The sequence below is a fragment of the Chinchilla lanigera genome, unplaced genomic scaffold (genome assembly GCF_000276665.1).
Source record: "Chinchilla lanigera isolate Chin_1 unplaced genomic scaffold, ChiLan1.0 scaffold00052, whole genome shotgun sequence".
Lineage (NCBI taxonomy): Eukaryota > Metazoa > Chordata > Mammalia > Rodentia > Chinchillidae > Chinchilla > Chinchilla lanigera.
This window is the reverse complement of record NW_004955453.1, coordinates 9,675,530-9,699,007: the sequence shown is the minus strand read 5'-3', so window position 1 is coordinate 9,699,007 and position 23,478 is coordinate 9,675,530. Positions and strand designations below refer to the sequence as shown.

The window sequence follows — 23,478 nt, the reverse complement described above, 5'->3', positions numbered from 1 at the left end:
TGTGGCACAGAAAGGCGATTTCAGTCATGGAAATGGGGAGGTGAGTCTGTGGCTTCTCCATTCTCTTCCTGTGTTTCTTTTCCCTATTGCCCAGAGGGATGAAAGGGAAGGGGATTTCCCACCCGTGCCTCTTCCGTGCATAATGACACTGGTACCACTCAGTGGGTTGTTGTAGGGGTGACAGAAATACCTAGACCTTCAAAAAGTCCCACTCCAAGCAGAGGGCAGAGGGGTCAGCTGGGGGGTGGCCAGCCTACCACTGCCTGTGTACAATGAGGTGGAATCATCTCCTTGTATTTTCTCCCCACCACCTCTGAATCTCACATCCTTTGCTCTACTTCCACTAAGGGACAAATATGTTTGTGAGTTTCCAGATGTTACTATTTCTGTTCAAGCTTAGCCGTGTTTAAACACTGCTTGCCAAAAAGTGTGAAATACTATGAATAAGGTTAAAAGTTGCCAAACAACTTCAGTGCAACTAATTTTTAATACACCTATAAAGAAAAGTAAAATATATTCTGATCATCAGGAAACTCAGGTTTAATAAGTGATCATGTTATTGTAGGGAGTACAGCATAATTATAGGCATAGCTGACTAATTTAATAAATTGTATCACATTAGTCCATAATTTATTCTGTTGCAGAAAGATCCACTGAACTCTAGGATACGTGTGATTACTTACTGTACTAAATCTTTTTGTTAGATGTAGAAATATAGAACAAATGGCACATAGGGAAAATCTTAGGTGGAGTTTTTATTGTTTCATTGATTTTACTAAAACTTGCTGCATAAAAAATGGAGTTCTCATGACATTTTAAAACTGAGTCTGGACAACCACTTGTATTAATGATGCAATATAATATAAATTAAAATACAATAATAATATCTGCTGCTCAATAATACCTGAATGCTTTCATATACATCATCTTGATTCTCTGAACAACCTTTGTTACAGTAGATAAAACAAAAGAAGATCACAGAGACTGACATGTTCAAGGTCACATAAATAGGACATTTAAAATTCAGGCCTCCCCCACCTGTCAAGTGGCATTTCCATGCCATCACGTTGTAAATTAGACTCACACTGAGAGTAGGTTACCATAGGTGACATCTTAAGAGTATATTATTTTACAAATCAATTTTGTAAGGTATTCATTTGAATTTCTAAATATTCTGTATGATTCCATGTATTTATATTCTCACCCACATATTATGTTAAAGGAATTTAGAAAATGTCAAAAACAGTGAGCAGGAAATTTTAAAGCTTCTCCCTGCTGTGCTTTTCAAGGTTGCAGAGTAACTAAGTGAAATAAAACTTTTTTTAAAAAACTCTTGTTATGGAAACCTCTATTGAAGTAAAGATTTTCAGTCTGTTTTTCTAAGCTCAAATATGAATCTGGGAGAAAGACATAAAGTGGAAATGAGAATATACTGATGTTCTAAGGACACAAAGAAATCTCTTTTTTGTCCATTTGTAGCTTTCTTCACTTCTACTCATTTTCTGGGCAGACCACACAAACCCAACCTACCATGCTTCCACAAGACCTGTTTTTAGGGCTCAGTTTAACTTTCTCCCCTCTGGGGGTAGTAAGCATCCAGGTCTTTGGAAGATCCAGCTAGGCGCTTGTGGCATAGTCAGTGGGAGAGCACTTGCCTAGAATGGTTTTCTCACCAACATTATAAAAAGCAAAACTCCAGTTAAATCAGCATTTATATCCTACATAATATCTATCCTGCTGTCCTGGAAAATGAAGGTCCTAGGGTCAAATAACTTTATAAGTTAACTAAAATACACAATCTCAAAAACAATTTTAAACTTACAGATACACCTAATGAAAAAAAAAAATCAGCATGTGCACAACTGAGAATTTATCTCTTGCTATTATAATTGCAATTCCTAATTTGCCTAGTCTTCAGCTGCAGGTTGGAAAGGCTTCTCATATTCTCAGTGGCAAATGCAGGCATTCACTGAGAGAAGTCCTTAGAGGAATAACTTGGGGCTTCAACACCTTTTTAAGAGTTGAGAGAGTTGATTTATCATTGTTATAAACCATAAACATCTCTTGTGCCGACAGTCACGGAGTGTATGTGTACCACATGCATGATGTTTTTTTCAGATGTAGGTGTTGAATAATTGTTTACTGAGTGACTGTATGAACGGATGAATGATGACTGCTTCAGAGGACACTGGGGATTCAGATATGGCCCAAAGAGCCAAAGTGCTGCTCTGGTGACCCTAGTGATCCAATCTTCCCACTGTGTTCAGTGGGATCTCAAATTCCCAATCATCCATTGCCTTCTTTGGCCTAGAGGAAGAGCCACTGGCCTCTTCCGTGTAGAGAGAACAAGACACCAAGGAACAGGAATCCCTTGGATTCTGCCCTTCATTCTTAACCCAGTTTTCTAGCTCCCAGCGTTCCCTCTCATTAAACGGGAATAAAATAAATTGTTTACCATTTGCAAAACACTGCATTTTTACTCATTCCAGCTGCAAACTTTAAAGGCAAAATCACAAGAGGGTATGGGGTGAACAGGGCCTACTTATAAAAGAGGTCACATAAAAATTTAAAAGTACTTACGACTAAATAGTTCATGCTATTAAGGAGATGAGCTATGCAAACCCAGTGAAAATTAAAACTAAATTGCATACACTAATCAGCAATGGGTAGCACATCCCATTCATTTGCATGCAATGCAATTATCCTGATAGGTGCTGAACTCCACACATCCCGCTGGGTTAGTGCATCTCCAGGGAAGGAGGTGTTGGGCTTTCTCTCTGTGCTTGGTTGTGTTCCTTTGGGTGGGGACAGCAAACGAATAATCACTGCAGCACCTGGACACTTTGAACATTTGAAAGGAAAACAATGCAGACCTGTGCAAAACAGCATTCAGATTTCTCAGAGGGATAGGACCCTTCGCGGTCAATGCCCCACTTCTAGAACATTCTATTTGATCTTGTGCTTTCAAAAACATTTGTTTTGTGCTTATATAAAGAATTCTTCTTCTTCTTTTTCTTCACCCTGGAGTGGCAGATGAAGGAGACATCTGGAGGTCATCTTCCTCGTACCAAATTCACTTTGACCAGCGAGTGACAAAGGGTGACCTTGTTCTTTTGGGACCCTTTTATTTTTTATGGCAGTCACCTCAAAGAAAGAGCCTGACACACTAGACGGTTGGCTGACACGCAAATCCTTTGGAAATCTGCTCCAAAAAGATGGTCTGGGTTCTGAGTTGATAACGGTGAACCCCGTGTCCACATTCATCTCAGCCTCAAGCATCTGAAAACTGTTTTCCTGGAGGATTTTCATTCTGGCCCCGAGTCCAAGTGGGAGAGAAGGGAGACGGTGCTGGGTGCTCGCGGCTGAGCTGCTGGCCTGGGCGGTCCAGCCAGGGCTTCTCCTCGGGACCCCAATGGAGCTGGCCTCCGGTGTCCCGCTGGGCTGAGGCAGCTCCAAAGAGCGCACCTTGAACTTCCTGGCTCGGCTTCTCCGGCTCCGGGGCTCCAGCGTTCTCTGTGCGGAGACTGAGGTCAGCCTGGGGCCCGGATGGGGCGAGTCAGCTTCCATGGTGCCGCTCAGAACAGAGAGCTCGCTGTTCCTGGAGCCAAGGCCTGGATTGGACTGGACCTGGGGAACACAAGAGGACAAAGGAGACGGTTTCCACAAAGTGCAAGAGCAAGATGTCCTCCTCACCTCTGCTGTGCTGTGCCCTGGACGGTCACTCAGCAAAACTGGCTGGATCGAACCTATCTCTGTCCCCGTCAAGGTTAACTTTTCCTTTCTCTTTTCCTTTGTTTTCTTTTTTCCTTTCTTAGTGGTTCTAGGGGTTGAACCACCGCCTACTCCCCTCTCCCCGCTTCTGGACAGAGTCTGACTAAGTCACTGAGTTGTCTAGGCTGGGCTCAAACTTGCAGTCCTTCTGCTTCAGCCTCTCAGAGTACTGGGACTGCAGGCGAGCACCTGGCTGGCTCCCTTACTTAGTTCACGCTGAGACAAGGGCAAGACTTTAAGGACAAATGGCCACTTTGCAAGACTGCATTTCTGACAGGTTAAATTGTTCACACAGTGCAAGGACTCTCCCAACATGTCGTTCAGGGAGCTCACTGGGCGCTGTAAATAATGCGTCACCAACCATGCAGGAGGAAGACAGCCACCAGGACACATGGTCTCAGTCAAGATAAGGACTGAACTGGGAGTGCAGTGTCTCGGTTGGTGGTCCTTCGTTTTGAGTATGCTAATAATGATATATCTCTTGGGCTAGTGCAAGACAGTGTGGACACTCCAGACAGGGCAATCATTTGGCTCTTTTTTAAAACAAATACTCCTGATATTCTTGGGGTACTGCTTATGTAGGGTATGGGTTAGAACTGTGTGGGAAACAAAGCAGGGCTGACTACGTGGAAGCTCTGGTGTTTTAATCCCTGAAAATCCCACTCTGGTTCCAATCTTACAGCCCCGGCTCAGCAAGCCCCCCGCTCCCTTGGGCAGCTGCCCTCTCTCCCCAGAGTGCAGTTCCTCTCAAAGCCGTCAGCCTCGGACTCTCGAGAACCTTGCATACAGCCCCTCACCCAGCACTCTCCCAGGGGGATTTCAGGAAAAGACAATTTCTCCATCTCATTAATGGTCCTTAGAAACTGGTATTCTGCATCCATCCCTGCCTGGCCCAGACCTCAATCAGATCCCAAGAAGAATGAACCCTAAATGCCTGCTGCTAGTGAAAGGAGCCACGCTGAAAAGGCTACATACTGTCTGCATCTAGCTCTCCGGCATCCCGTAAACGACGACTATGGAGGCAGTAGAAGGATCAGGAATTGACAGGGTTGGTGGAGGGCGAGATGCATGGGCAGAGCACAGGCCTTGGAGGGCAGTGAAAGTAGTCTGTGTGATACGGTAATGGCACAGGTGTCACCACACATTTGTCAAACACGCAGAACGTGCAACACCGAGTGAACCCTAATGTAAACCCTGGGCTGTGGGTGATAACGTCCTGTCGTGTAGGCTCCTTCCTTGTGACAGATGGGCCACTCTGGGGGAGACGCTGATAGCTGAGGAGTCAGTGTGTCTGCGGGGTTGGGGTGCAGAGGGACACGGGAACTCTACTCTCTGCTTAATTTTACTAAAAAGCTTCCACTTAAAGGGGAGAAACAAAGAATGTTACATATTTATCTCTCGAGGCAAGATGTCAGAAATCACCACGGTGAGAAGGAAGGTCTAAAGTGACTCCTGTCTGCACACAGAGAATATTTGCTGTGGAGATGACGTAGATGTGTGTTCGCTTCCAGTTTTCTCTCTGATGGAAATGGAGAGGCGGTCATTAACAAACTGCGAAAACAAAAACTGGACACTTCCGTTGCTTCCTTTGGATGTTGACAAATACTCCCTGTGCAGGGCCATATAGTAAATAGCTGAGGTTTCCTGGCAATATGGACCATCTCCCAGGCACTGGGTTCCACCACAAAGCAGCCGTAGGCAAGACATAAATAAACGGTGTGGCTGTGTTTCAATAAAACTCTATTTACGAATGCTGACACTGGAATCTCATCATTTTCACTTGTCATAATCTTTTTTCCAACCATTTGAAAATGGAAAGCTGTTTTTAGCTCCTGTGCCATAACTGGCTGGTCCTTGCTCTCTCTCGATCCATGATTCCCCTTCTCTCAACTCTCAGAATAAGAAATCCTTTATCCCAAACAGTATCTTAGCTGGAAGCTTAAGACGTGAAGCAGTTGCATTAGAGCTGGGCTGAAGCTTCCCCTGCCCCGGGGGCCTCCCTGGTTCTCCTCCTACCCTCCCACTGTGGCTGCCAAACCCTTAGCCGGGGCCTACATACCTCAGAAGAGTTCAAAAACTACTCTTCCAGCATCTCTACATCCTGCCCCTGGACCCCTCGGGTCCCTAGAGAGCTGCACACACCTGAGTCCCCCTCATCATATGCTTCCACAGATGGAGCCACCTGAGCACCGAGCCCCGCTGTGAGGCAGCAAGCCCCGGCCAGCTCACAAACTCAATCTGCAGGGGACCCTGGAGAAAGGATGCCTGCTGCACCTCAAGATGTGTCCACGGGCAAAGCAGCGGGAGAAATGTGCGTCCCCAAGCCTTGCTGCACAGTGGAATTAAGGGGTCAGTGCCCAGGTTGTGCCAGAGACATTCTGCACCCAGGCCAGGGTGCAGCCTGGGCATCGGGAAGGTTCACACCTCCCGAGGTGGTTCTAATGCATAGCAAAGTTTGGGATCCACCGGAGTGGACCCAGAAAGTTGTGTCTTACGGAGGTCACTCGTGGCCGTGTGAGTTGGCTGCTCATCACGTAGCGCTGACCTCTGCTCTCATTTCTGGAAATTCTTTTGCTACTTTCATCTTGCGCTCTCTCCCCACATCTGCCTTTGCTCTGGGTTTCTCCCTCCTTTTCTTTCCGTCCTTCCTCACGCCTTCCTTCCTCCTACCTTCCCTTCCTGTCTTGCCTGTTCATCTGTTAGTTTTTAGCGAAGAATAGCTTATTACATGTTGGCTGAGGGTTCTTTATCTAAAATGCTCAGGGCCAGAAGTACTTCACACTTTTTAATATTTCATAATATTTGCACACACATGAGACATCTTGAGCTGAGGCCAAAGTCTAACACAAAATGCGTTTATGTTCTATGTACAGGTAGCCTGAAGAGAATCTTACACATTTGTAATGTATCTGCATTTAACATGAGGTCAAGAGTGGAGTTTTCCACTTGTGGTGTCGTGGTGGTACCCGAAGATTCCAGATTTGGGAGCGTTTCAGATTTTTGGATTATAGATGCTCAACCTGTGTTACCAGATGTGACCCTAACATATGGTGAATGTTTCCATTTTTTAAAAATGTATATAATGAAAGACATCACCATTAATCCCCTCCCCAAATTACCTCCTCCCCAGCCTGGAATGCACTTATCCCATCATTCTGGCTACTTTCTGAAGCAGTTCCGAAGTTCTCTTTTGTGCCTTTAGTTGCACTGTCGTGTCTGCCTCCATGTCCTGAATTGATTCAAGACATTTGCCTTTCATTTCACTGTCACTTTGACTTTGGGGAAGAGCCAGAAGTCACACAGTACCGGATCTGGCGAATAAGGCAGATGAGGACATGTGGTCATGTTTTTATAAGCCTGCTTTCCACTGCATGGCACTTGGCAGTAACACTCACCATAGTTGTTATCACCCCTTATAAAGAAACTTATAAAAAGGACTTCCAGAACTGCTTCAGAAAGTGGTAAGAACAGAGGGAAAAGTGTATTCAAAGGTAGGGGAGTATTTTGAAGGGGATTAATGGCAACGGGTCTTTTTTTTTCAGTTGTAGAATGTTTTATTTAAAACTGTTCAAACTTTCACATACGGCAATGTGTCTTTCACCATAAGAAAATTTTTTAATTTAAGCATTCGCTATATAAGTTAATTGTACCTTGTAAGTGATAATTGCTCACTATAAAAAAAATTTAGTTGTTCAAATGTATAAGATAAACAATAAAGGCTCCCACTACACACACATCAACCTCATGTCACCCCAAAGTCTTACTCTTTAGTGATCATCTTGTTTATCTTTTCAAAGGTAGAGAGAGAAAAAAATACTGCCTACCATCTACAAGCTAGGATCATTTTTCCCTTGGAAAACAAACTCCTTCAGTCCTGCACAGGGCTCTGTGGCCATCTCTTCCTCCTGGAGAATCACCAGACACCTTTTTATTTCACCCAATGAAATCCTTTCCTTGCAGGCCAGGAGATGAGCACCATTTACAAGTAATTCTGGGCTGATACGAGACCACCTAGTCTGGAGAAAGAAATCCTTCAGTTTAACTCTGCAGCTTCTATTTCATATTCTGAAAACTTTTATCTGAAAGAGAAGACAAGCTCTGCCTGGCCACCTACATCAGCCTGAGCCCGGAAGGAACTGACCCTGAGCCGCACCTGTGCTGAGATATCTCCGGACAGACATGAAGAGCCCCCTGCAGCCTCTGAGCCAGCGGGCGGCCCTGAGCCAGCACAGTGTACCCTCCACCCAACTTCCATCCCTCCGTCCCACTAGGTCATGCCTCCCTTAAAATGCCCCGCCTCTGTCAAGTATGGTGGCAGGCTCCTATTGTCTCAGCTAAGTGGAAGGCTGAGGCAGGAGGATCACAAATATACAAAGTCAGCCTAGATGCCTTAGCGAGCACTCAGGCTACCAGCTCCCGGCTTTAGTTCTCCATCCCATGTGCTGTTCCGCACTGACACCATCCCTGCCTTCCCCTCCCTCTCCAGTCTCCTCCGGCCATGTGAACCCGATACTACAGCTTCAGCCATTGCCATGCCAATATCTCCAACTCACCACACTACTCCCTTTCTGTCAGAAATCCCTACAGAATCTCCCAGCTCTGGGTGGAGTGAGTGTGGGAGTCACTTACCCACGTGCTGTCAACCGGTACTCGGGATGCCATGGAATAAATAGCACACGAGCTCAGGAGTCAGTACCTCCACTGAAGGCATGGCGTCCAGCTCTACCCAGGCTGCTTCCCAATCTTGCGTTCTCCATCTGCACTCTCTGTTTCCCCAGCAAACCCTCTGCACTGTCCCGAAACCTTTAGCAGCATAAGGTTTCCCTCCCTCTTGCCCGGTGGTCTCACTCTCTGGCTCACGGAGGAAGTAAAAGCCACCATTCGACAGCAACGCTCTCAGTTTCCCACCCCGAACCCACCTGCAACTAACCGTGCACCCTCCTCTGCACAGGGACAGTGACGCGGCTCTACCTGTGCTACGAATTCCGCCACCTCCTGCCTTCTCCCTGACCACAACCTGTCAGATATTCATTTTCTCCCACTTTACTGACTTGTCCTGAATGTTTGACGTCTCCCTCTCTTCCTACCTCACCCTCCCTTTCTCTTCCAACCTCCCTCCTCTTCTCTTTTTCCACAGCAATTAAACTCCCTCAAATCTCCTTCCTCTCTGGCTTTCTTCCTCCTCCGAGCTAAGCTCCCCTATGTCCTCTACCCATGGTACTGATCTCCCTCCTACCACTCCATGAAGTCATTCTTACCAACACCACCTGTACTCAGCCTCTTGGAATTCATTTTTCTTGAATTTCTTGGTAGAATTTTACTCTGAATTCTTTGTCCTTGTAGTCTTCTCCTGGAGTTTCTAAGCCATCACACACTTTTGTATTTTTTCCTTCCTTTCCTTCCACCTTCTGAATGTCCAGTAATGGTGCCCCTTTCTCCTCCGGCTCTTTAATGGCATACTTCTCCAGAGCTGACTTGGGCCCTGGTCTCACTCTACACACCTCCCAGGGCAATCTCGGACATCTGTGCTTTCAATCTTCATCATAGTGATAAAGGCTCCTGAAGTGTAACTACAGCATGGATCTATGCATTGAACTTCACTCCTTCCTATGCAACTACTTGCCAGGTACCAGCCCCTCAGTGTCACCATACCCCAAATCATCTAGACCAGCAAGCTCATCTCCTTCCCACCAAAGCTGTCCTGCTTTCTCTTTTCTCTTAGAAGATGGCATATTGTAGGCCCCTTGTTACCCAGGTGAAAGCATCATCTGTGTATCCCATGCATGGCTGGTCACCCACACCTGTGGACTCAGCCTCCTAAAGGTCTTTCAGTTCTTCCTCTCCATTCACATGACTGTTGACCATGGCCTAGAAGAGGCCTCTTCTTGTCTGAATTAGCCTCTCTTGTCTGAATTACTGCAACAGCCATCTAAGTCCCTACAGACCTGTCTCCTACTACTGGCCATTCCCCACCCGCCATCACAGGATTTGATGACGTCACTGCCTCGCTTCAGTGGCCTCCTACTCTTCTCAGGATAAAAATCTCAGCCCTCTGTTTGCCCCACCTTGCCCCTAACAGTGTGTCCTTCCTAATCCAGTCTGATAATGCACCACTTTCTCCCCTTCCACCTCCATAGGGTGAAATTAAACTTCCTTCAATTCATGAACCATGACTCGCTCTTTCCCCATACCGGTGTGTGTGTACACATCGTTTCTCCTGTCTCGGACAGCCTCCTCTACTCATTTCTCCTAAGAACTCTGCTCATTGTCAACTCCAAGTCTCTGCATTGTTTCTTCTTGGAAGTCCTGTATTCTCAGTTTTATCAAAGTTGCATTAGGTGCCCCTGAAGTGTTACCCTGCTGCTGATAGCAGCTGTGAGAGTTTAGGTTGTTATGTAACATTTTCAGGTCTCGGTTTCCTTGTCTGTAAAAGGAGATAAGTGCCACCATCATAAGATCGTTGTGATTGTTATTAAAGAATAACAGCGCTTGGGGTGTGGTAATGCTACACGTGGATTGGCTCTGATCATCACTGTCACTCTTATTATTGTTTCTCATGCCAGCTACTTTCCATGTCTTAATGCTTTCCATACTGTTTTCTTCTTGGTTATTTATGCTTCTGTAACTTTTCCTAGACTTTGCCATCTGGAACAGCAGGAATTACATACATCTTCTCACTATACCTGTACTTTTTCACATTGCCTAATATGCTATCAGCAAGAATTAAACATCTGTTAAAGAAATAAGTAGAATTTAACAATTAACAAAATATGAATGTTTGCAATACAAAAAATAGGCCCCTGGTTATTATTTAGGTAGATAGACGTAGAGTCTCATTAAGAAGATTTGGGGCTGGAGAATGTGACTTAGTGATATAATGCATGTCAATCACGCACAGGCCCTGGGTTCAATCCTCAGCACCAAAAAGGAAAAATAATTCAAGTGAGTTTTGTTATTATGGCTGGACATTTCTTCATCAGCAAAGGGAACGCTGATTTTTTAAAAGAGAAGTCTAAGACCCTTAGACCATCTAGCAAAAATGGAGGGAAATAAAGCTCCTCCCACAAAGAAAAAAATGTTGAAATGCATTTACACTCTGATCATTTGGAGCGTGTCTTTCTACAAAGTATTTATAAAATGTTACAAATTGAATGCTTGTTTTTTTTTTTCAATTCAGAGAACACTAGCAACTATCATGGTGAAGCTTATTTGTCACTCATTTATAACTCTCAACTCTTGAAAAACAAGAGCTGCATTACAGAGAAAATGACTAAGCTGCAGAGGGATGAGCTCACTTCAGGAAGGGAAAACAATACAGTATTGCTTCTTACTCAAAGTTATTTCTAGAAGACAGCCAGGAGGATTTCCCCAACAGTGGGGAAAATGACAGCAGGGGAACAAATGATAGAGAAAATAAGAAACCCCAGAACAACGCCAGGCTTCTTTAAGAATTAAAACCAGTCTTTTTCTAATTAACTGATATTTTGAAAAGTCCTTTCCATGGATCAGCCCACACCATTGATGTCAACCCGCCATTCTACAGCAGCCAGAGCTCTGAGCGATCCCTTCTTCGGGGCTGCAGACCCCAGGAACCGCGAGAGCAGAGAAACACAAGGACACCTGTGGGTCTGCAAGAGTGTGGCATGCTGGGGGTGGGAATGGAGACCAGAAAGGACATAGAAAGGAAGTAAGAGGCAATAACAGAGTTCATGGACAGCTGGGAAACTCAGGAGAAAAACGAGTTGGCAAGAAATACCAAAGCAGATGATAAATTACTTATTTCTGGCGAAGCTCTAGCTTTTAGTTTTAATGGTTCAGAAAGAACATGAAGGTGAACATAGGCAAATATCTGTTGATGAAACAGAAAGAACCACGTGCTGGCTTAAACCAAACTGATTTCTAGCACACATTTATCTTCTATAAATACACAAACTTATTTCCTATAAACAAGTAGTCAATCAATTGACAGGTACATCAAAAGCAGCTCTGTGCACAGTAATCTACTAGAAATAAACATTTATTTCAGCTGGACGTGGTGGCACACGCCTGTAATCCCAGCACTTGGGAGGCTGAAGCAGGAGGATTGTTGTGAGTTCGAGACCAGCCTGGGCTGCAAAGTGAGCTCAAGGCCAGCCTGAACTGCATAGCCAGACCCTGTCTCAAAAAAAAAAAAAAAATTACTTCATAAAATATTGAAAAAAAAAAGAGATGAACAAGGTCCCACATTACAAGAAAGGGAAAATATGTAATCAGTTATGTGTTACAAAGATGTAGGTGTCAAATGTTGTAGATAGGAACTGGAGTTAATAGGCCTTTCAGCTTCACAGGAGGTTTCCACAAGGAGTACACATTGATCAGAGCTTTAAAGATGAACGATGAGAGGGAAATTCAAAAGATCCTTGGATAAGGTGCTGTCCCAGCAATACGTGGGTGCAGATGTACATACAGTGGAATATTATTGAGCCATAAGAAGCGATAGAATTCTGATAAATGTTATGACATGCATAACCTTGAAAGAATTATGCTAGGGGTCTTGGTTACTTTTCTGTTTTTGCTGAGTCAAATATCCAAAGCTCAAAATGAAGGGAGGAAATGCTTATTTAGCTCACAGTTTGTGGAGGTTTCAGTCTGTAATCAGCTGGCTTCAAGGCAGGGTGGTATGGCACAGGGGCAGCACTTCAAGGAGGCAGAAGACAGCAAAAGCAGCAAGAGCAAAAAAGTGGGCAAAAAGTGGGCACAGGGGGAGCAAGCCTCTTTTCCTCCTTATATTGCATGCAGGCTCTCCACCCTAGCCTGGGTCCCTTACATCCATATGGTATCCAAGCCCTCCTCCTGAACACTTTTGAGATGTTTACAAAGTGAGGACCCTGACCCCCTGCTGAATCTCTAAGTTAAGCTTCTAAATTTCTCAAGTTGACACAATGTATCAACCATTAGACTAGGTGAAATAAGCCAGGCACAAAAAAGAGGAATAGTGCATGCTTATGCTTACATGATATACCTAGAATAGACAAGTGCCTACAGATGGAAAGTAGAATGGTAATTACCAGGGGCTGAAAACAGGGCAGAATGGCGAGTTTCCTTTTAAAAAAGATTCTGTTTGGGGTGACGAAGAATTGTGAAAATGGGTAAGGGTGATGTTGCATTCCATTTGACATGAACTTACCGCCACTGAAAGGGACACTTAAAATGGTAAATTCAGTGTGCTATGTAGTCCACCAAAATTTTTATAAAAGAAAGATGGCTCCCTGAAATGTTTAAAGGTGAAAATGCTAAAGGTTTTATAGGTAACTTACCACAATAAAAAGAATTCATTTTTTAAAAAGAAAAGAAACATAGCTGAAGAGAGCCTACAGTTCTGGAAAGAATGGGCGGTAGGAAGGTGGGGACGGCCAAAGAGTAAGTAGCAGAGGGAGGGATTTGGTGAGAAGCCTGACTCTAAAAGGCCTCAGAGCCCAAATGAGGGGGGTTTTGGTTTGAGTGCTTGCTTTTTTGTTACTAAGCCGAGAAGGAGGATAAATCAGGCAGTCAATTAAGAATGTATTTTGACAGTGGCGTGCAGGATAGCACAGGATTCTTGGAATCAAGGCAAAGAGTTAAGACGCCACACTCATGATGCACATCTGAAGCAGGTGGGCTGCAAGAAAGAAAGAGGGAAGGGGAAAGGGAAATTGAAACAGTTGGTGACTGATTAGGTGTGGAAGTTCTGGGGAAAGGAGGCTTTAAATATAACCCATGCTCCAAAATCTGGGCAATCTGACTTTCAGAATTAGAATTAAAAAACCAGCCTCAGTATTAAAGAGGATTATGTCACATGCTCTTAAAAGTAATATTAAAAAGGTCTTAGCCCATCTGCCTTATGCAGTGACATTGATGCTTGATTTTATTGAATCAGATAAATCTCTTGAGGTTTTTCAAGATTTAAGTTTCACACTTAAGAGATGAGGCTTTGCCCCCAATGAAACTAAGCACAGGATACTTACAAAAGCTCTAAACTGCAGAAACCTTAGATCAGTCCTGCCCAATACAAGAGCCACTAAGTTTAAATCATTGTTTCTTAAATTTTTTATTTTTTTAGTGCATGTTTGCAGTTCATGCAGTTTGCAGCCCCCTTGGGACATGGTTATGTGTACAGACCACAGCTTCTTTTTTTAAAATCCTTTTCCCTTCCTTCCTCCTCTCCCCTCCGATTCCCCTGCCCCACTTTTCATTCCGGCTGGTACTACTGATCCTAGCTCCTGTTACGGCATGTAATGTTTACATGAATTGAGGTGTTAGGCTCCTGTACCTGGCATGCCTTTATTCTACTTATTTCCATTTTGCTCCTCCTAATCTCTCTCATTCTTTCCCTTAGACCCTTCCCTACTGCAAGAGAATCATGTCCTACACCCCTTCTACCCAGCCCTTATTATTCTATTTGTGTGTGCTTTGCTTCACTCAAATGAGAGGTTCCATATGCTATTTAAGCTTGCATGCCTGGTTTATTTCACTCAACATTTTATTTTCCAGGTGCATCCATTTTCCTACAAATGTGTCAAATCTGTCATTCTTTATAGCAGAGCAGTATTTCATTAGATAGATAGATAGATGATACCACACTTTCTTTATCCAATCATCTGTTGATGAGTATAGGATTTGGCTATTACAAACTGTGTTGTTATAAACATTGCCATGCATGTATCACTGTAGTATGATGTCTTAAGCTCTTTGGGGAAGATACCTAGCAGGAGGAGACCTGGGTCTTATGAAATTTCTAATTTCAGTCCTTTGAGAAGTCTCCATACTGATTTCCATAATGGTTGTACTAGTTCACATTCCGCCAACACTGTAGAAGGGTTCTTTTTTCACCACAGACTCACCAGCATTTGTTATTGTTTGATTTCTTAATGATTGGCATTCTTTCTGGTCTAAGGTGGAATCTGAGCATTGTTTTAATTTGCATTTCTCTAATAGCCAGATATGTTGAGCATTTTTTTTCATATGTTTGTTGACCATTTGTATTGCTTCTCTGTGAAATATCTGTTCATTTCTTTTGCCCATTTTTTGAGTGGGTTTTTAATTTTAAGTAGTTTAATTTTTTGAGTTCTTTATATAGTCTAGATATTAGTCCTCTGTCTGAAGAGTAGCTGGCAAAATTTTTTCCCAGTCTGTAGACTGTCTCTTCATCCAGCTGATTGATTCTTTTGCTGTACGGAAGCTTTTTAGGCTGATATAATTCCATTTGTTGACTCTTGCTAGTGTTTCTTGTGCAACGGAGGTTCTGTTTAGAAAATCCTTTCCTACACCTAGGTGTTTTGCCAATTTTCTCTTGCAGTAGGTTTAGTGTTTAGATCTTTGACGCATGTTATTTTAATTTAGTCTGTGGTGGGAGATAAGGGTCTAGTTTTACCCTTTTGCAAACAGATAACCAGTGTTCCCATCATCAGTGGTTGAACAGGCTGGCCTTTCTCCAGCACATGCTTTTGACTCCTTTGTCCAAGATCAAACAGCTGTATGTGTCATGGGAAGTTTCCTCATGCTCAGTTCTTTTCCATTGATCCGTGTATCTGCTTTTGTTCCAGTACCATGTTGTTTTTATTACTATAGCTTGAAGTCACATACTGCTATGCCTCTTGCTTTGCTTTTGTTGCCCAAAATTGCTTTTGCTATTCTGGGTCTCTTCTGGCTCTATATAAGTTTTAGGATTGCTTTTTCTAGCTCCTTAAAGTTAATGCTGTTGGTATTTTGAACGGGACTGCACTGAATCTGTGTAACAGTTTTGGGAGTGTGACCACTTTGACAGTATTGACTCTGGCTACCCACAAGCAGGGGACATCAGTCCATTTTCTGACGTCCCCTCCAATCTCCTCTGAGTACTGTAGTTTTCTTTGTAGAGGCTTTCACTTCTTTGATTAGATTAATTCGTAAGTATTTCATTTTTCTAGAAGCTACTATGAATGGTATTATTTACATGATTTCCTTCATTCCATTCCTTGTTTGTTTACACAAATGTGTACACAAAGTTTTGTATGTTGATCTTGCACCCTCTTATATTGCTGAAGTTTGTTATTAATTCTAAGAGGGTTTTGGGCGGAGTTCTTTAGGTCTTCAATGTAGAGTATCATTCATCTGCAAACAATGGTAATTTGAGTTCTTCCTTTCCTCTACGTATCCCTTTTCTTTCTCTCACCTATTTACTATTGGCTAATATTTCATGTACTGTGTTGAATCGAAGAGGTAATAGAGGACATCTTTGTCTTGTTCCTGATTTTAGGGGGAGATTTAAATTATTAAACTAAATAAAATTAGTGGTTTTGTTCTTCAGCCTTACTAGCTGTATTTGTAGTGCTCAATAGCCATCTGTGGCCACCAGCTGCCATACTGAACAGGGCAGATACAGAATATTTCCACCAAAGTTTTAGAAGACAGGATTAAGTGTAGGAACAGGTCTTGATTGGAGAGCAGAGAGAGGAGTGTATGTGTAAAAGAGAATCTTTCTTCTACCTGATTTCCTCCCCCTTTGCTGCATCTTGGGGAGTTGTGTGGATTCTGCTCATGCTGACCACAGCACATCCATGGAGGTGACCCATGGGCTGCAGGAAGGGTGCCTAGATGTGAGTTCAGCTCAGATGTGAGTTCAACTCATGTGGAAGAATAAGGTCATAGAATCCCCAAAGCAGATGTCTGACAAGCACCATCTGTTGTAGAGACTGGAAACCCCAGACTGTACCAGTGCTGGGCTCATGTGTTAATGTGATTGATCTGTCCCACCCGGGTCCCAGGAACAGAAGACCGTTCCTAATGGTGGCCGGTGAGCTGATCTGTGGTGGGTGTGAACTCTCCCATTTCAGTCAACCTGGGAAGTGGTCTTCTTGGTCAAAGACCTGGAAAGTGGCCTTAGAGAAGATGAGAGGGAACCATCCTCCTTGCACTCTGAGTTTCACTTGGAGTGTGCCTATCAGTGCATGTGGAGAAGACCTGGAAGAGACCCATAAAGGTCCGAGCCACAGAGTTCTGCAGAAAGATCTTGTTAAAAATTACAGCCTGGCATCAATGATATTGTATGAATTTTTCCATAAGCCAAGAGTGGGTGCGCAGGTGGCAGAAGTTTCCAGTGAAGGATACAGGACCTGCGGCAGGTGCTGACCCCTCAAGGGGCAATAGAAACACAATCAGTGCCTACCAGCCTGCTGAGAAGACCAGCATGGAAGAACCAAGGGACCTGCCACCATCAGAGAAGCTGAGTCCTGCGACACCATCATCTCCTTGTCTGTGGTGTTGGGAGGTGGAACCTGGTTGAGGCAGGAAGAGGTAGGTCACTGGGGACATGACCCGGAAGGATATATCTCCCTTCCTGGCTCTTCCCTTCACTCTCTTCTTCTGGGCTGCCATGAGGTGAACAGCTTCTCTCTGCCAGGCCCGTCCACTGTGCCCTTCTTGCCTTGGAGCCATCCCACTACGAACTAAAAATGTGAATTTTGATCAACCTCTCCTCCTGGAAGTTGCAGGCATTGGGTGTTATGGGTGGGTGACAAGGAAGGTTCTAAAACCAGTACAGTATGTCCAAATTCACTGTCACCTCCACCTTCTTCACCTTTTATGTCTAAAAGGTACCAAATCCTGTCATTTTCCATCACGGAAGTGCAGCTCATGTTCAACTCCATATCTGCATTGTGAATTTCCTGTTTCATTCAGAACTTGGTGACATTTGAAGCTCCTTATGCCCCACCTGATCTGTCCTATCTGACGAGTACAGTGACTGCTCTAAATTACATAGTCTAGCTATGACCCATCGGTCCCATCTCTGAAATCCATAATAAATAGCTTTCTTTAAATCCTGCTTTGGGTCATCTGTGCTCCATCTAGGTTTTTTTCTGGAAAAAAATTAACAAATTCTTTTTATTGTGGTAAAATAAACCTGAGAAAACTTTACTATTTTCACCTTTGAAAAACTTCAGGAGGCCAGCTTTCTTTTTTAAAATTTTACAAAATACATAGAATATTTAATTTACCATTTTAACCATTTTTTAGGGATTACTTTTTTTTTTTTTTTTTCTGGTACCGGGGATGAACTCACAACCTTGCACTTGCTGGGCAGGTGCCATGCCACTGAGCTAAATCCCCAGCCCCCATTTTTTAATTGTACGTTTCAGTGGCATTAAGTCCATCTGCAAAGTCATCACCATTATCCATTGTCAGAATTTCTCATCATCCCAAACAGAACTTCTGTGCTCATTAAAGCAAACTCACCAGCCCTCCTCATTTCCAGCCTTTGGTAACTACTGTTCTATTTTCTGTCTCTAGGACTTGCCTGTTCTAGTTACTTCGTGTAAGTATAATCATGCGATATTTGTCTCTTCGAGCGTGGCTTTTTTCACTTAGCGTAATGTTTTTAAGGTGATGCATGTTCTAGCATTTATCAGAATTGCATCACTTCTTACGAGTGAGTGGATTCCATTGTACGTATGAGTGCATCCATAGATCTCTGCAGCTGTGTCTTATTCAAGGACATCTTGAATTCCCTCCTCAATTATCCACCTTCAAGGCTCTGATCAAATTGCACTCATGGAAACCTCCTCAAAGGAAGAGAAAGGGGCCTGGGTCCCACCATCCTCTTCAGGGGCTCACCCCGGTGACTTGAGGACCTCCCACTAGGCTCCACCCATTAAAGGCTCTACCGCCTCCCATAGTGCCAAGCTGGGGGCCAAGCTTGAACACATGGCCTTTGAGGGACACTTAAGATCCCACTTACCATGCAAAGGCATGGCTGCCTCATCCCCACACGGTCATGACTGCTGGATTATGGATTTTGCGTAGCTTCCAGGGATGTTTTACCTTTGCAATTTACTGTTTCCCACTGAACATCAAGCAGAATAAATCATCAATGACCTGGAATTTTGTGTCTGCCAGAAGCCTGATGCCAACGCCATGGAATCTATGCTTGTACTGTCCAAACCAGAGGGGCCCGAGAGATGGATGACAGCAGGTAAGCCAAGGAAGAGGGACCCCAAGTACAGCCAGTTGGGTGGAAATCCATGAAAAGTACAAAGAATGCGTCTTTGGACAACAGGACCCAGCTGTAAAACACAGCGAACCAGCAGCAGCCGAGTGGAGATGCTGCCTGTGTTTGCTCTGACAAAATAACTTGTTAAAATGAGTAGGTTTAAGTTGCAGGATGTTAAGGGAAGGCATGTCCATCCTGTCTCTCCTCAGCAGACTGACACTGTCACTCCCACCAGCTGCAGAGACACTGCTGAGAGACTGTGCATGTATGCCATGCCCTAATTCCACTCTCCAACACATGCCTTCGAGATTCTAAGAAGCATCAGATAGTCCACGGTGACAAGTGATTGTGTAGCCCGCATACTCGTGGCACCCAGAGGACACTTGCCCTGCTTTTTCATGGTCTGCAGTTTCTCTCTTCCACTGCGCCTCCAGCATAGCCCTCAGCTGATTCCCACAGGGCAGGTTATACACGTCGGCACCATTCGTAGGACCCACCAGGGACCACGCATGACACTAACATTAGAATAGAGGCTGTTTTACAAGGCACTCATACTAGCCACTGTGGAGGCTGAAGGCCAGCTTGGACAATTTATTGAGATACTACCTTAAAATAAGACATAAAAAAGGGCTGGAGATGTAACTGAGTGGTAGAAGATTTGATTAGCAAGCTTGAGGCCTTGGGTTCCATCTACAGAACTGCAAATAAATTTATGAACAGATAAATAAGTAAATGAATAAATAAACAAAAGAATGTACTTATGTACTCACCTACCATGTGTCAGACTCTGGGGTAGGTACAAGCTTTCTGGCATGAGCTAGAAAGGACCCCTGCCCTCGTGGTGCTCACATGCTATGACAAACTATATTCCCGATGATCTGGTCTGTCCAGCTACACACTCCATCTGCCTTACCTTTCCCTTCACTCCTGCTACATGGACACTCAGGCAGGTGCCCCCACTGTCTCCCTTGTCAGGAGCACCTTCCTCCCTCTGCAGCTGATGAATTCCTGCTGTGCCATCAGCTCATGCAGGACAGGCGTCCCTGCTCAGGAACACCTTTCCATGGCCCGCTGGGGTCTAGCGCCTCACACTCAGACCCCTGAGCCTACGTGCTTCCATCATCCTGGTGCCAGGGAAGGAATATCTCCAGAGAGGTTAATCTGTGGTTAACGTGTGGTTATGATGTTCCACCAAAGAGATCTTCTTATTTTTTTGATGGACATCAGTCGTTTGGGGCTGTTGGCATCCATCTGCTCAACTCTGCTTTTCACTGTGTCCCTCACCCTTCCCGAGGGTTGCACAGGTCAGTCCGGCTCCACACAGAAGCCAAACAGAGGGTAGACCCTTCTCCCCAGAATTACACTAATCCACTCAGTCCCTTTCTCCTGAGCGCAATCACTGATGTGGCTGAGACAATTGGATCCGAGCCAATCCAACTGTGTTGGAGTCTAGAGATGCTGTGGGCCATGACTGGGCGAGGTGCTCAGAGCCCACGCGAAGGATGTGGTCCTCAGAGACGCTGGTGGCCAGCTGCCCATCACAGAGGGAAGCTGGTCTGATGACGGAGCTGAGACAAAGGTGGGAGAGGTCAGAGCATGCTGCACTTTCTTGCTGTCTTACTTATTTTCTCATGGCTGAGACACAATATACAACAACTACATCTTAAAGAAGGAGAGGTTTATTTTGGCTCATGGTTTGTAGAGGTTTCAGACCATAGTCAGCTGGCTCCAAAGCAGAGTGGCATGGCAGAGGGGCATCGAAGAGGAGAAGTGCTCATGGCCAGGTAGCCAGGAATCAGAGAGAGATGAAGGGAGGAAGAAGGGAAACAGACCCTTCCAGACCACGCTCCAGTGATGTCCGGTGACCAGGCTTCACCACCCAAACCACATTTAGCTGTAAACTCATCCGCTGATGGATCTCACATACCCATGGTCCAATCACCTCTCAAAGCCCCACCTATGAGCGCATGAGGACATCCAGATACAAACCACAACACTCACAAAAGCCAAAGCCACAGCCACCCATCCCCTTTCCCTTACCCCTACCCCAAGAAAGTTTGGGCTGGGCTTTTTGTCCCAAAAAATGCTCTCCCATCTGAGACTGAAATAACTGTAGTTCACTCCCACTGTTCCGTCTTTGTACACTTTCCTCAGCACTTTTGTGAAGAGCAGAATTTTCCAGAAGGCAGCCTCTGGTTTTGTTTATAACAGTTTAGAGTCATGGATATGGTGAGACCACGGGGTGGAGACCAAGGCCAGTGTCTTGGAGGGAGGTGCAGAACGCAGGAAGTTTAAAAAGCTTGCCAGGGGACCAGAAAAGAGCCGGTGTCACCCAGGGAACTATGAAAATGTGCGCCCATCTAAAAGGAGACCAGATTCCTACAACAGTCCCAAGAGAAAGGAGGCATGTTGAGATCCCTCATGTGCTTTTGCTTTATCCAAACAACTCTTGCACTCTCCCCAGATCTGATTCAACTTTCCAAAGTAACAACAGTAATCGTATAAGCTGTGGCTCCGAAGAAGAAAACATCAATTAGCCTTTAAAACAGCAGTGAGTCAGAACGTGACCTCTGCTGCATGCACACATTTATGCTTGTGTTTGCTAGGGAGGGCGATTTCAAATTCTGCTCATTAACTAGACTGAAAGAGAAACTGCAGATGCTCTGGGAAGTAAGGAGTTGTATAATAGGCAATTTAAAGAAAGAGTGCCTATCCACCTTTGCTCCCAGGAAGGTAAATTATTTAGAAATCATTTACTATGGAATCAGTATGACCCATGTTTCATTAATTTAGAAGTCAAAGCATTCACAACAAGATTTACTAAAGGGAAAGATGACTCGTATCATAGCCTTTTATTACTTTATCCAGCAAGCCTTAAAGGGGTTCCTACCTATTTCTCAAGGGCAGAAGCCACACAACACTGTACTCTGCAGAAATCCCTCTGCACATACACACCTCTGTGGAACACTGCTACAAGGGTTAGCTAACCACACAGACTGTGCAGATGATAGACGCTTCCCAGCTATATTTTGGGCCACTAAATGGACCCTCTTATACCTCAATTTTCTCATCTGAAAAATGGGAAAAATGGTGACTTTGTAGATTATTATAGGGATTAAATAAAATTATCCATTGGGAAAATTTTTAATTTAAGGCATAGTATGAACAATCATAGTTAAAACTAGGTTCTGGGTACTATCTTCATGATGAACTTTATGACTGTTAGATCATTTTGTATAGATATCAAGTGAAAAATGCTTACATAGCCTTGCTTGAGCTCATGAAGAACGCAAGCCATAGTCCTGCAAATTTACCATCGCAAACGCAATCACAAATTGAGCTCTTTTAGGTCAGGTGGAAAGGCTCATTGTGGTCCTACCCTTAAGAGTGGGCGAAGTTTGTGCACAGTCAGCCTGCACGGTCAGGGCAATTTAGGGAAGGGGCATCCTCTACTAGCCCTGACTCGCCCCTGAGACTTAAAATAACCCAGTTCCATGTGGCTGAACAAGATCGTAACGGTAAAGGAGAAATACCTGCAGCAGAATCTTGTTGCCGTCGTAGTCCTGGGTCTGCCACCGGGTGCTGCTGATGGGGACACACGGGTTGGGTAGAAGAGCCACCAGCTGGCCGATCTCCTGAACCTTGAACTGCAGCACACAAGACTCCTTGGGGTCCACTGCCATCCCCGGGGGCAGCTGCTTCAGGGAGAGCTGCAGGGAGAAGCTCTCAGTGGCACAGAGCACAAAGAAACAGAAGTTGCTCTTCTGCAAAGTGGCTTCCCGCTGCAGGATCATCTCGTAGAGCCTGATGGCATCCTCGTAGTTATCAAAGCTGCAGTAGAGCGTCAGCCTGAGGAGCTCGGCGCCACAGTGCACCTGCCTCACGCCCCAGACGGGCATCCGGCTGTCCAGGCTGTAGAACTCCTGGCTGGCGAGGAGGTAAGGACACAGCCTCCCCTGGGGGTCCTGGGGAGGGTAGCACTGCCAGGGCGGCTGCTGCAGGGACTCCAGGGCGCGGAGCAGCCGCTCCTCTCCTAGGCTTTCATTCAGGAAGAGCAGGACAGACATCCCCGGGAACCGGGAACGCCGAGGGTGGAACTTTTCATAATATTTCACGGGTCTGACCCGCTCGGACACCAGGAAGAGGCGCAACTCAGGGCGGATGCACTCCAGGAGCTGGTCCAGAGCCTGCTGCAGGAGCGAGCCGTGGCCGCAGTCGGCGAGGAGGTGGACGGTCATGGGCAGAGGCTCCCGCGTCTCCTCCATGGGGGACCGAGGGAAGACGAAGAGCAGGGCCCACTGCCGGAGTCTGCGGGATGAATGAGGGGTGGCGAGGCCACCTTGGGGTCCCGCGGGGCGCCTGCTGTCCCCCCAGAAGACCGTTGGCTACAGTAGCTGCTTCAGAACAGAGCCTTAGCGGGGTCACTGCGCTCCTGGCTGCCGATGACCGAGGAGCGACTGTCGCCCAAGCCAGCGCTCTGCAGACAGTGGTGGCTCCGAGTCGCCCAGTCTACGCAGAATGTCACCGCTTGTTTGGCTTTTTCAGGCATTCCCCAGGGTTCCTGTTTGACCTCAAAACCTACAATCCTGAGAACCACGAGAGTGGGTGGTTCCTCCCGACACTGGGGAAGGGAAATGGCCAGGAAGAAAGGAGCAGCCTGCTCGGCCGATAGTGATCGCTCCGGGCTCTGATTTCCTACTTACATCTCCCGGTGTTTACAGTTG

General features: G+C 45.2%; 1 protein-coding gene across 1 annotated transcript; it reads right to left on the bottom strand.

Annotated features, from left to right (window-relative positions):
- Positions 1 to 741: 741 nt before the first annotated feature.
- On the bottom strand, positions 742 to 23,337 carry Fam124b (family with sequence similarity 124B). The gene is made up of 2 exons (XM_005395482.2): positions 22,288 to 23,337; positions 742 to 3,627 (listed from the first exon to the last, which is right to left on the bottom strand). Exons 1-2 carry the CDS (start codon positions 23,017 to 23,019, stop codon positions 2,986 to 2,988), a joined length of 1,374 nt encoding a protein of 457 aa, XP_005395539.1. The 5' UTR covers positions 23,020 to 23,337; the 3' UTR covers positions 742 to 2,985.
- Between the last annotated feature and the right edge of the window lie 141 nt (positions 23,338 to 23,478).